Source organism: Salmo salar, chromosome 23, assembly GCF_965601325.2.
Source record: "Salmo salar chromosome 23, fSalSal1, whole genome shotgun sequence".
NCBI classification, from domain to species: domain Eukaryota; kingdom Metazoa; phylum Chordata; class Actinopteri; order Salmoniformes; family Salmonidae; genus Salmo; species Salmo salar.
Genome location: NC_138313.1, coordinates 17,996,724 through 18,008,809, shown reverse-complemented (window position 1 = coordinate 18,008,809; position 12,086 = coordinate 17,996,724). Strand labels below are relative to the sequence as shown.

Below are 12,086 nucleotides of genomic sequence, written 5' to 3'. Positions count from 1 at the left end.
CTGTTAGCTCTCCCTTAAATGTAATCATTGGTGTACTTTGTTTGAGAATTTATTTAGATGAATGTGCATTTTACCCCTCAAAACGATGTCTGTTTATTGTTGCACTCTTCTTCCCCACTAAGCTGTATAGCTAATCATATTCCTCCTCTTAACCCCTCATTCAAAGTGAGCAGTTTTCATTTTCCAACAATACATTTCAGTGTTTTGGTTCAAGGTTAAAGCACACTATAACAATCCTGTGTTTTTAGGTCTTAAGTCAAAAACACAGGCTAAAGCTCTGACCAAATCTCCACTGACGAAACCCCCCCAGAAAACAGACACTGCAAAGACCAACAGGTAAGCAGCACTGCACCCATAATCAGAACCTCCTACTTAGATAGACCATCCCTGAGAAATAGTAGAAAAACCTCTGCTGCCCCCCACTGTTATATATTGGTAGTTGCTAGTCCAAACAGAGATGGATGAAACAACACAGTGCTTGTTTATGCTAAGGTCTTATGAGGTTTATGAGCTTTTGTCCCTTAATGTTATCAAACCCTGTGATATTGTGTCCATAATGTATTGATTGTTGTTGTTTTCCTAAATTACAATATATATTTTTTACAATTAAAAATAACTTTCATTTTTGTGAGTGTCAGGCTTCATTTTCTGCTCTCTGGGGCTGTGTATGCTTTTGATTTGATTGTCTTTTTTAATCTCCCTTATCAGCCCAACCAATAAGCCCAGCGCTAGAGAGGCCAATAAAGCCAAGCTTCCCTCTATAGGAAGAACAACAACCAGAGGAACGGGTGCCAGAGCAGACACGAAGGGAAGGAGCACGCCAATAGGCTCCGCTGAGAACCATGGTGCGTGCGTGTTTGTGACAATACAAATCCTAACATCATCTCACTGTGGGCCAAATTATTGAAATAGTCTTCTCTTTTTCTTGTTTCTCCTCTCATTAAGTCTCTAGACCTGGGTCCTCCCTGAGTGCCAGAAAGCATGCGTCTCCCAGGAAAGAGGAGGATAAGGAGGGTCCTAAAGCCTCAGCAGACAAAGCAGCCAGGAAGACCCCAAAACCCACCCCAGCTACCGCAGCCAAATCTACTTCTAAACCAACAAAATCCAACTCTAGCTCTGCTCCTTCCAAACAGCCTCCGCAAGCAACGGCCAAATCTGGACCTAAGCAGAAAAGTACCTCTGAATCTCCTACAGAGAAAGCCTCCCCAAAGTTAGCGGGGCCAGTTAAAAACTATTCCTCCTCAAAAGAGAAAGAAGGATATAATGGTAAAACCTCCGCGGAGACTCCGCAGGCTAATGACACTGGTGCTGAAGCAGAGAGGGTCTCCTCCCATTCAAATCCCAGGGAGGCGGCCTCCGAGCCAGCAGCAGGATCCACAGAGCAGAGCCCGACTCATAACAGTATACTACTATCAGGCCCCCAGGGCCTCGGTGGAGGAGGGGACTCCCTCTCCTTACCCCTGAAAACCAGCCCTAAGCAGAGTCCCCAGAAGTCTGCCAAACAACCAGGTAAACCTAACAGCACAGGAGGAATCAGGGCTCTGTCCAGTCAGCCACCAGCAACCAACCACGTCTCTCAAGGGAATGCTCTTGTAAACGGAGAGCCTGCTAAGCACACAGAGGGCACACACACATGTAAACACACTCCTGGCTCAACCACAGATCTTCCCCTGGACACCCCGAACCCAGGCAGCCTGGGCAGCACAGATAACCCTCTGGAGGACTCGTGGAGCGGCCTGCACCACCAGGTCAGCCCTGAGTCAGAGTCCGGCAGCGCCACCACCTCCTCAGACGACATCAAGCCCCGCTCTGAGGACTACGATGCCGGGGGCTCGCAGGACGACGTGGACGACTGCTGCTCCAACGACCGCGGCGGAACCAAGGGAGGCGGAACCATGCGTTGCCATGACTTCCTGGGCCGTAGTAGTAGTGACACGAGTACGCCCGAGGAGCTGAAGATGCTGGACGGTGGGCTACGGGTTGAGGTGAGGCTGAAGGGGCGCGAGGTAGAGACCACCAGTGAGGAGGAAGGGGTGAGGCGACGGCCACGCTCCTGGCTGAGCAGGGACAGAGAGGAGGTCCCTGTTGAGGAGGAGTTAGAGAAAGTGGAGGCCAATGTTACAGTGAAGCAGGTCCCTGACAGCCAGCTCTTCTCCGAGGAGTCGGAGGAGTCTGAGGAAGAGGAGGATGAAGAAGAGGACGAGAAGTCAGAGGTGGAGGTTCTTCCTTGTCATCATGCCCCTCTGCCTCCCGCTGACCCATCCCCTCAGTTCCAGGGCATTATCAACTTGGCCTTCGAGGATGGAGCTGACCCTGACCAGGACAACGAGCAGCAGGACTACCAGTCAGCCTCTAACTTCCGCCGCTCTGTTCTGATCTCTGTGGACGAGTGTGAGGAGCTGGGATCAGAGGAGGGCGGGGCGCAGACTCCACCCCAGCAACAGCCTGACGACCCCCTCACACCCTGCGAAGTCTTCGAGAGTGACCCTCCTCCGGCCCCTCAGTCGGCCCCCAACTCAGTGTCAAACTCTGGGGAGCACCTGGCGTCTGACCTTCCCAAAAGCACACCTCAGCAGGAACAAGGTACCGAGCAGGAGTACAACACCAAACCCATTGTTTTCCTCACTGAGATCCAGGATCCTCTGGTAGATGACCATAACCCCACCAAGGTGGAGGGAGTAGAGCCCAGCCCTGGCTGCCCTCCCCTGGACCCTGACCTCAGTGACCTGCCTCCCCAGGAGCGGGAGAGACCCTGCCACCTGGACCTCCGGCCTGCTGAACAGTACAGCAACGGAGGGACACCACGCAGGAACCCCTCAACCAAGCCTAACCAAGCATCTGTACCTGCAGAGAGCAAGAGAGCAGACTTACATCTAGACTTAAATTACCCTCAGCAGACAGGGGAGTCTCCTGCACATGCAGCTATCCCACAGTCCCCAGCAGGTAATGTATACTAATCTACATTTAGGACCCCTCCTAATTTAAACCCTAAAACCAAACCCCTCACCCATTTTCCTTCCCCACCCAGCCAAACTCCATCAGTCAAGGCATAGTTAGTTAGTTCACCCTTGGCAAGATACAATCTCCTCTGTCTCATATGATATAATGCTCGGACTACTCATTTGCATCATGAAACGTACACTTAGCTATCCCATTCCTCTCAAAAAGGATATTATGCAGATTACTTAACTAGTTCAAATTCAATGAGGGGATCATTTTTGTATATGCCCATATAGCTAAAATCTTGCTATCATTACACAAAACATCTATTTGTGTACCAGTCCATTGATTTGAATTTGCAACACCAATTTAAAACATTGGAGATTGGTCAATCAAAAAAATGTGCAGGAGTAGTTTAGCTATAATCAACATATAGCCTAATGATTCAACTTTTTCAGAGGCATTCTGACCCTGACTACTCAGATTACATATGGAAAGGGGGGAAAAGCTATGTTAATTTAAATGAGAAAACTGACAGTAAAATATTACGTTTTAGTCCCCAAATGGCACCCTATTCCCTTTATAATGCACTACTTTTGACGTCAAAAGTAGTGCACTATGTAGGGAATAGGGTGCCATTTGGGGACTAAAACGTAATATTTTACTGTCAAGTACTATGCCATGTGTTGGTTATAAACCACCTGCCTTGTGACAAGGTGTGGCGGATTGACGTAGGCCTAGTTGTACTGATGCACTTTGATGTACATAAAAATGCAAATAGGCCTATTCAATGATTTTTCAATGTTTTTTTTATTGAATGCCATGAACTCCAACAGCTTCTGGTCTATGTCAAGCCAATAAGATAATAGCTTATGATATTATTTATTGGGATTGATATCTTTATAATTTGTGTTTTATGCAAAATACATGCAACCAAGCTATGATTTTTACTACCAAATCAAATAACATAAAAATATGGCCATTTGATTTAGAAGGTAAATCCCAAAATATCTGTATTGTACTATGGACCACAGTACTAAGCTGTTATGATGGCCAGATTGCTTTTGAAAAAGGTTTAGTCTATGTCAATCTACGTGTTACCTACCTACAGGGACCCTTACCTACCCAGGATCTGCTTGTTTTTGTTGTAATTTGTCAGATCCTCCTAGCCTGTATCTGTTCCTCAGTCTGCTTATCTAGTAAAGACATCTGCATGCCAGTAATACAAGCCATTTGTTGTCTGTCTTTTTATTTATTCCACCCAATATTTTTGTGTTTATTTGTTTTACTAGTTTTATTCTGTAGTGCTGGTTTGGTTCAATAGCCTTTGTGTGGTGCTGCCTGGTAGCCTTCTGTGTGTGGTGTGTCTAGAACAATCTTTATCTTCCATGGTTCTGATATGTCTCTCTTTTTTCACTCTCATGTTATACAGGAAATCCTTGCGCTATTACTTAGTTAGGGGTTTACGTCTGAAATGGAACCCTATTCCCTATATAGTGCACTACTTTGTGCACTATATAGGGGATATGGTGGCATTTGGGATGCATACTAGGTAAGGGGTATCCTAGTACAAAACATGTCAATCTTGTTTCTGCTGTCAACAGCGATAAGTGGACATTTTTATGATATTTTGCCAGTACAGTCGTGGCCCAAAGTTTTGAGAATGACACAAATATTAATTTTCACAAAGTCTGCTGCTTCAGTGTCTTTAGATATTTTTGTCAGATGTTACTATGGAAAACAAGTATTATTACAAGCATTTCATAAGTGTCAAAGGCTTTTATTGACAATTACATGAAGTTGATGCAAAGAGTCAATATTTGCAGTGTTGACCCTACTTTTTCAAGGCCTCTGCAATCCGCCCTGGCATGCTGTCAATTAACTTCTGGGTCACATCCTGACTGATGGCAGCCCATTCTTGCAAACTCAATGCTTGGGGTTTGTCAGAATTTGTGGGTTTTTGTTTGTCCACCCGCCTCTTGAGGATTGACCAAGTTCTCAGTGGGATTAAGGTCTGGGGAGTTTCCTGGCCATGGACATAAAATATAGATGTTTTGTTCCCCGAGCCACTTAGTTATCACTTTTGCCTTATGGCAAGGTGCTCCATCATTCTGGAAAAGGCATTGTTCGTCACCAAACTGTTCCTGGATGGTTGGAAGAAGTTGCTATCGGAGGATGTGTTGGTACCATTCTTTATTCATGGCTGTGTTCTTAGGCAAAATTGTGAGTGAGTCCACTCCCTTGGCTGAAAAGCAACCCCACACATGAATGGTCTCAGGATACTTTACTGTTGACATGACACAGGACTGATGGTAGCGCTCACCTTCTCCGGACAAGCTTTTTTCCAGATGCCCCCAAACAATCGGAAAGGGGATTCATCAGAGAAAATGACTACCCCAGTCCTCAGCAGTCCAATCCATGTACCTTTTGCAGAATATCAGTCTGTCCCTGATGTTTTTCCTGGAGAGAAGTGGCTTCTTTGCTGCCCTTCTTGACATCAGGCCATCCTCCAAAAGTCTTCGCCTCACTGTGTGTGCAGATGCACTCACACCTGCCTGCTGCCATTCCTGAGCAAGCTCTGTACTGGTGGTGCCCTGATCCCGCAGCTGAATCAACTTTAGGAGATGGTCCTGGCGCTTGCTGGACTTTCTTGGGCACCCTGAAGCCTTCTTCACAACAATTGAACCGCTCTCCTTGAAGTTCTTTATGATCCAATAAATGGTTGATTTAGGTGCAATCTTACTGGCAGCAATATCCTTGCCTGTGAAGCCCTTTTTGTGCAAAGCAATGATGACGGCACACGTTTCCTTGCAGGTAACCATGGTTGACAGAGGAAGAACAATGATTCCAAGCACCACCCTCCTTTTGAAGCTTCCAGTCTGTTATTCGAACTCAATCAGCATGACAGAGTGATCTCCAGCCTTGTCCTCGTCAACACTCACACCTGTGTTAACGAGAGAATCACTGACATGATGTCAGCTGGTCCTTTTGTGGCAGGGCTGAAATACAGTGGAAATGTTTTGGGGGGATTCAGTTAATTTGCATGGCAAAGAGGGACTTTCGAATTAATTGCAATTCATCTGATCACTCTTCATAACATTCTGGAGTATATGCAAATTTCCATCATACAAACTGAGGCAGCAGACTTTGTGAAAATTAATATTTGTGTCATTCTCAAAACTTTTGGCCACAACTGTATAGACCTCTTATTTACTGATATTGAAGCAGTGTTTATGATAGAAAGAAACTGTATATAAAAACAAATGGGAAATGTCAGAGAAAACGAGTGATGTGCGTACTTCCTTTTGTGCTACAAATGAAATCATTTCTGCCTGCATTTAGATTGTTGTTACAGTATAATAATCATATCTGTACAATACAAAAGGTCAGCTCAATAGTTAGAGAGACCTGCATGGTTTACTTCTTCAAACATATCCCTGGTGCCTGAGCAAACGGAGTTATGCAGAGTTAGGCTAATTAACCAGTGCTGGCAATGCAATGCATGGCTTACTGTGTTAATTACTGCTGGATAAAAGAGACACATCCAGACAACTACATCCCTCTGTGCTTCACCTTTAAGGCAGCTGTGCATCCTCCCTGTCACCCACAGTCCAGGTCAGTGATTACTCGTGGTTTGTACATCTGATATAAATGTACAGTATATCAACAATATCATATCATAATCCATTGGTCTGTAACGTGAGTACCAATGCAATGGTGAAACGAGGGCTCCCCCCCCATCTCCTAGTAGAATACAGGCCATTGCCTGATCCAGTCATTGATTATTAAATGGTTAAGAGGACACAGTTGCATTAAGGGGGAAACTTTAGTCATGTTAATGTTGGGATGATAATGGAAAGAAGTGACCAGAAGAATGCCTGTGTAATGACTATGGACTTATGGAAAGCTGAATCGTTAAGTCATTGTGCAGTATTGTCAATTGTTTTTAGGGGACAATGAGGGACATTGTGACAGATTGGATCAAACAACAACCCCAACCTGTACACAAGACCGCCGCCCGTCCAAAGCCCTCTCTCCCATCTACGAACTGGACGTGGGAGAAGCCTTTGAGCACCTCAGCTCCTCGGAAAACATCAAGGACAGGAGCAGGAGGAGCACAGTGGGGGAGGAGGAGAATGATGAAGGTTACAATGAGGAGAGCAGTAAGTTTGCCGAGCGTGACTGGAGCATGCTGAAGCAACTCCTCTCAGACCAGGAGTCCAGTCTGGGCGTCATAAATCCAGTCCCTGAGGACCTGAACCTAGCCCAGTATCTGATCAAGCAGACCCTGTCCCTCTCCCGGGACTGCCTTGACGCCCAGCAGATCTTCCTGCCCCACGAGAAGGAGACGTTTAAACGCTGGGCAGAGCTCATATCACCCCTGGAGGACTCCACAACTAGCATAACTGTGACCAGCTTCTCTCCTGAAGACGCTGCCTCGCCGCAGGGGGAGTGGACCATTGTAGAGCTAGAAACACATCACTGACAAAGACTATACAGAATTTAAAAGTTAATGGATCATCATGGCGTTAGAAACACATCACTGACTGATTGATGGCTTTTTAGGACTAAAGAGAAACTAGCCTCTTAACCTCTCTCTGGATTTATCAACTATACTGTACCAGGTGTCTTCAACCTTTTTGTGCCCAACCTTTTCTTGCCCAGGGACCCCCTCCCGGGCAAACTGGCAATTACCCCCCCCCCCCCCCCCATCATACGTTAGATTTTTTTGGGCTGGCCGCTGCAGTACCCCGGTTGAATACCGCTGAACTATACAACACTTCTGACTGCATTTAGGAGACTGACACTGCTACAGTACTGTCTATCAGGGAGCTGTTACACTTTGTCTGGACTTTTACAACATGTCTTCTGTCTCTCTCCACAACTACGGTACAACAATTCTTCCGTTTTATACCTTGATTTCATTATGTTTGATTCCTCTATTTATTTACTGCTTTTTATGCTGCTTTTCATGGAACTCTTGAGGTTTTTTTTTTGGACTCTCAAGCTGCGCTTGTTTGTTTGCATTCAGACCATCACCTTCCGTTATATCCAAAATACTTAATGGACTGAGAGTTTAGACACATGAGCTGTTGTGCATGCAGACATTTTTTGTATGTTTACTTGGTGTTTGCAACATTTAGAAGAAAATAAAAAAGCTTTATTTCTCATGCTCTTTAGTCTTTATGATGGTTAGACAGTGGAGTTTCACAGAAACTAGAGAACATGTTGGCTTTACATTAATTGTTGTATATGAAAATAAACATGTGTGCTTCTAAATACAATGGTTTCATTGATTGTTTCTAGTTTAGTGACAGTTAATTCAAATACAATACTCTATTTTAGAAAATGAAGAGATCATTTGTGAAATGATATCGATTTTATTATTGCACATGTCAGGTTAAAATGAGGAATACACTTCAAAAGGAATATTTGAGCATTTGTTACGGTTTCTAATGAACTAAATAGAATCACCTTTTGGCAGTGGTGTAAAGTACTTAAGTAATACTTTAAATATTTTTTACTTAAGTTGTTTTTTGGGGTATCTGTACTTTACTATTTATGTTTTTGACAACTACTTTAGAAAATAATGTACTTTTTACTCAATACATTTTCCCTGATACCCAAAAGTACTTGTTACATTTTGAATGCTTAGCGAGACAGAAAGATTGTTCAATTCACACACTTATCAAGAGAAGATCCCTGGTCATAACTACTGACCCTGATCTGGCAGACTTACTAAACACAAATGCTTCATTTGTAAAGTATGTTGGGGTGTGCTCCAGGCTATCTCTAAATTTAAAAAACACGTTGTGCCTTCTGGTTTACTTAATATAAGGAATTTTGAAATTATTTGTACTTTTGATACTTAAGTATATTGACAATAACATTAACTTTTGATACTTAAGTATATTTAACCTCACTAGGGGGTGTGGGACGCTAGCCTGGCCAACATCCAGTGAAATTGCAGAGCGCCAAATTCAAAAACAGAAATACTCATAAAAATTCATGAAACCTAAAAGTGTTATACATGGGTTTAAAGATAAACTTCTTGTTACTCCAACTAAGGTGTCAGATTTCAAAAAGGCTTTACAGCGGAAACATACTATGCGATTTTCTGAGAACAGCGCCCAGCAGACAAATCATTACAAACAGTAACAAGCCAAGTAGAGGAGTTACACAAGTCAGAAATAGTGATAAAAGTAATCACTTACCTTTGATGATCTTCATATGTTTGCACTCACAAGACTCCCATTTACTCAATAAATGTTCATTTGGTTCAATAAAGTCCATGTTTATATCCAAAAACCTCCATTTTGTTAGCGCGTTTTGTTCAATAATCCACTGTCTCAAACAACATCCGGTGAAATTGCAGTGTGAAACTCAAAACAGAAATTCTCATAATAAACATACATAAAAGATACAAATGTTATACACCAGCTTAAAGAAACTTTTTGTTAATCCAACCGCTGTGTCAGATTTCAAAAAGGCTTTACGGCGAAAGCAAACCATGTGATTATCTGAGAACAGCGCCCAGCAGACAAATCATTACAGTTAGTAGCCAAGAAGAGGAGTAACAAAAGTCAGAAATAGCGATAAAATGTATCCCTTACCTTTGATCTTCATATGGTTGCACTCCGAAGACTCCATGTTACACAATAAATGTTTGTTTTGTTCGATAATGTCCCTCTTTATGTCCAAAAACCTCTGTTTTGTTGGTGCGTTTTGTTCAGTAATCCATTGGAACAAAGCGCGGTCACAAAAGACAGACGAAAAATCAAAAAAGTACAATAAAAGTTCGTAGAAACATGTCAAATGATCTTTAAAATCAATCCTCAGGTTGTTTTGTCATAAATAATCAATATTTCAACCGGACAAAAGCTTCGTCAATAAAAAAGGAGAAACAAGAAAGGCGCGCTCCTGATCGTGCGCTGGACTCATGTCTGGAAATGTCCACTGTCCACTCATTAAAAGTGCTGTATCTCCCTAATTTTTCAGAGTAAAAGCCTGAAACCATGCCTAAAGACTGGCCACATGTAGAAGAAGCCATAGAGATCGTGAACTGCGTCCTAAGTCTTTGTATGGTGGATAGGCTTTCAATGGAAAAACAGCCTTTCAAAATAATAGTACTTCCTGGATGGATTTTCCTCAGGTTTTCGCCTGCCATATCAGTTCTGTTATACTCACAGACATTATTTTTAACAGTTTTGGAAACTTTAGAGTGTTTTCTATCCAAATCTACCAATTATATGCATATCCTAGCTTCTGGGCCTGAGTAGCAGGCAGTTTAATTTGGGCACGCTTTTCATCCAACATTTCAAATGCTGCCCCCTACCCTAGTGAAGTTAAAAGTTAATACTTTTAAGATTTTTACTCAAGTAGTAGCCTATGTTACTGGGTGACTTTCCTTTTACTTAAGTCATTTTCTATTAAGGAATCTTTACTTTTACTCAAGTATGACAGTTGGGTAATTTTTCAACCACTACCTCCAGTTAGAGGGCTGCATTCTGTGGTTCCGACAGAGATCCTTGTGGCGCAGTCCGCGTTTGAATTCAAGTGCGCCTGGCTACATGTGTGGTCTCAAATGAAATAGATTAAGTTGCCTATGCATGGGCGGAGAATCATGTGGCACTGGCAGTTACACTATAGTTTACTAGTGTCTGTAAATAAATATTGATAATGGGAAGAAGTGGAGGGCACTCAACGAAAGTGAGTCGAGGTGCAATCAAAAAAAGTTCAGAATCATTGAAAAGGGAAAGTCGCAAAGCGCGCGTTGCGCCTTTCATTTTCAATTAATATTGTTTAGCCATCTATTTCTCTGCCTCCAAATCGTCTTCCTAAAAGGTACCCTATATGCAAAACGTAGCTCAAGAGAAAGTGTCCGCTGTCACCATTCTTGCTGCTTCAAGTTCAGGCTGCCCTGCTTTACCTCCTTGCCCATTCAAATGAAATATTGAAATAGTGATCATTTATTTGACCAAAACGCGCACGGACAGAAAGAGGCATCAATCTCAGATAAAGCATCCGACCAAGCGAAACAGCGCCCCTCTGAGCTAGCTGTGACGCCATCAGTCACTCTTAAAGGGCTATAGTCTTTCTTACAGTTGAATAAAACAGAAATTAATATAAAACTGATGTTTCCCGAGCAATGTTGTTGTATTGTACTGGAACTCATTTCAACAAACTATCATTTAATGGGTTCAATTAAGAAAAAAGGAATAATAGGATTCTGATTGGGGTGATCAAATCCTACAATACTTATCAAAAACATATAGGATCCAATCTGATTACTTTTTATTTCAAAAAGGGAAAAAAGTAGTTCAATAGGATTCTGATAGAGGTGATACACAAACCTATAGGATTGCGAGAATCATATAGGGTCCAATAGGATTACTTTTGATTCCCAATAGGAAAAAAATAGTCCAATAGGATTCTGACACAGGTGACACAAAATCCTACAGAACTGCGAGAATCCTATAGGATTCTATTGGACAAATCACTAATCCTTTAGGATTATATTGGAAAAATGACTAATCCTATAGGATTCTATTGTAAAAATCACTAATCCTATTGGATTCTATTGGGAAAATCACTAATCCTATAGTATTTTTTGACATTGTGTATTTATTAAATAGCCCGAATAAGAATAAAAAAAACATTACAATTAAAATAAAGCAACAATAAATGAATGACTGGGCCATTTCTGTTAGACAGCAGTCCCAGTTTTCACTTTTTCCTCTGATATCTCTTCAATATTGACCGCAAGACTCTACATCAGGTCACCAGAGCACACTGCAGTACCTGTTAAGTCGAAATGATTATTACTGTCAGTGCCAATTCAAATAATGATACTGCATCTCTGGGGGTCATGTCTGATACCTTCTCATTTTTCACGATCATAGTCTGGACTAATGCGCCTCTAGCATCAAATCAAATTGTATTGGTCACATACACATATTTTAGCAAATGTTATTGCGGGTGTAGCGAAATGCTTGTGTTCCTAGCTCTAACATTGCAGTAGTATCTAACAATTCACAACAATACACACATCTAAAAGTAAAATAATGGAATTAAGAAATATATAAGTATTAGGATGAGCAATGTCGGAGTGGCATTGACTAAAATACAGTAGAATAAAATACAGT

At 42.4% G+C, this 12,086-nt stretch overlaps 1 protein-coding gene across 4 annotated transcripts in view; it reads left to right on the top strand.

Annotated features, from left to right (window-relative positions):
- btbd8 (BTB domain containing 8) overlaps nucleotides 1-8,225 on the top strand; it is a 52,750-nt gene extending 44,525 nt beyond the window's left edge. For all 4 annotated transcript variants that reach the window (XM_014169105.3, XM_014169101.3, XM_014169102.3 and 1 more), the window contains exons 16-19: nucleotides 249-336; nucleotides 709-845; nucleotides 946-2,943; nucleotides 6,891-8,225. In XM_014169105.3, coding sequence (XP_014024580.1) covers nucleotides 249-336; nucleotides 709-845; nucleotides 946-2,943; nucleotides 6,891-7,426 — 2,759 coding nt within the window. In that variant the 3' untranslated portion in view covers nucleotides 7,427-8,225. The remainder of the gene's footprint in view (nucleotides 1-248; nucleotides 337-708; nucleotides 846-945; nucleotides 2,944-6,890) is intronic.
- The last annotated feature ends 3,861 nt before the right edge of the window (nucleotides 8,226-12,086 follow it).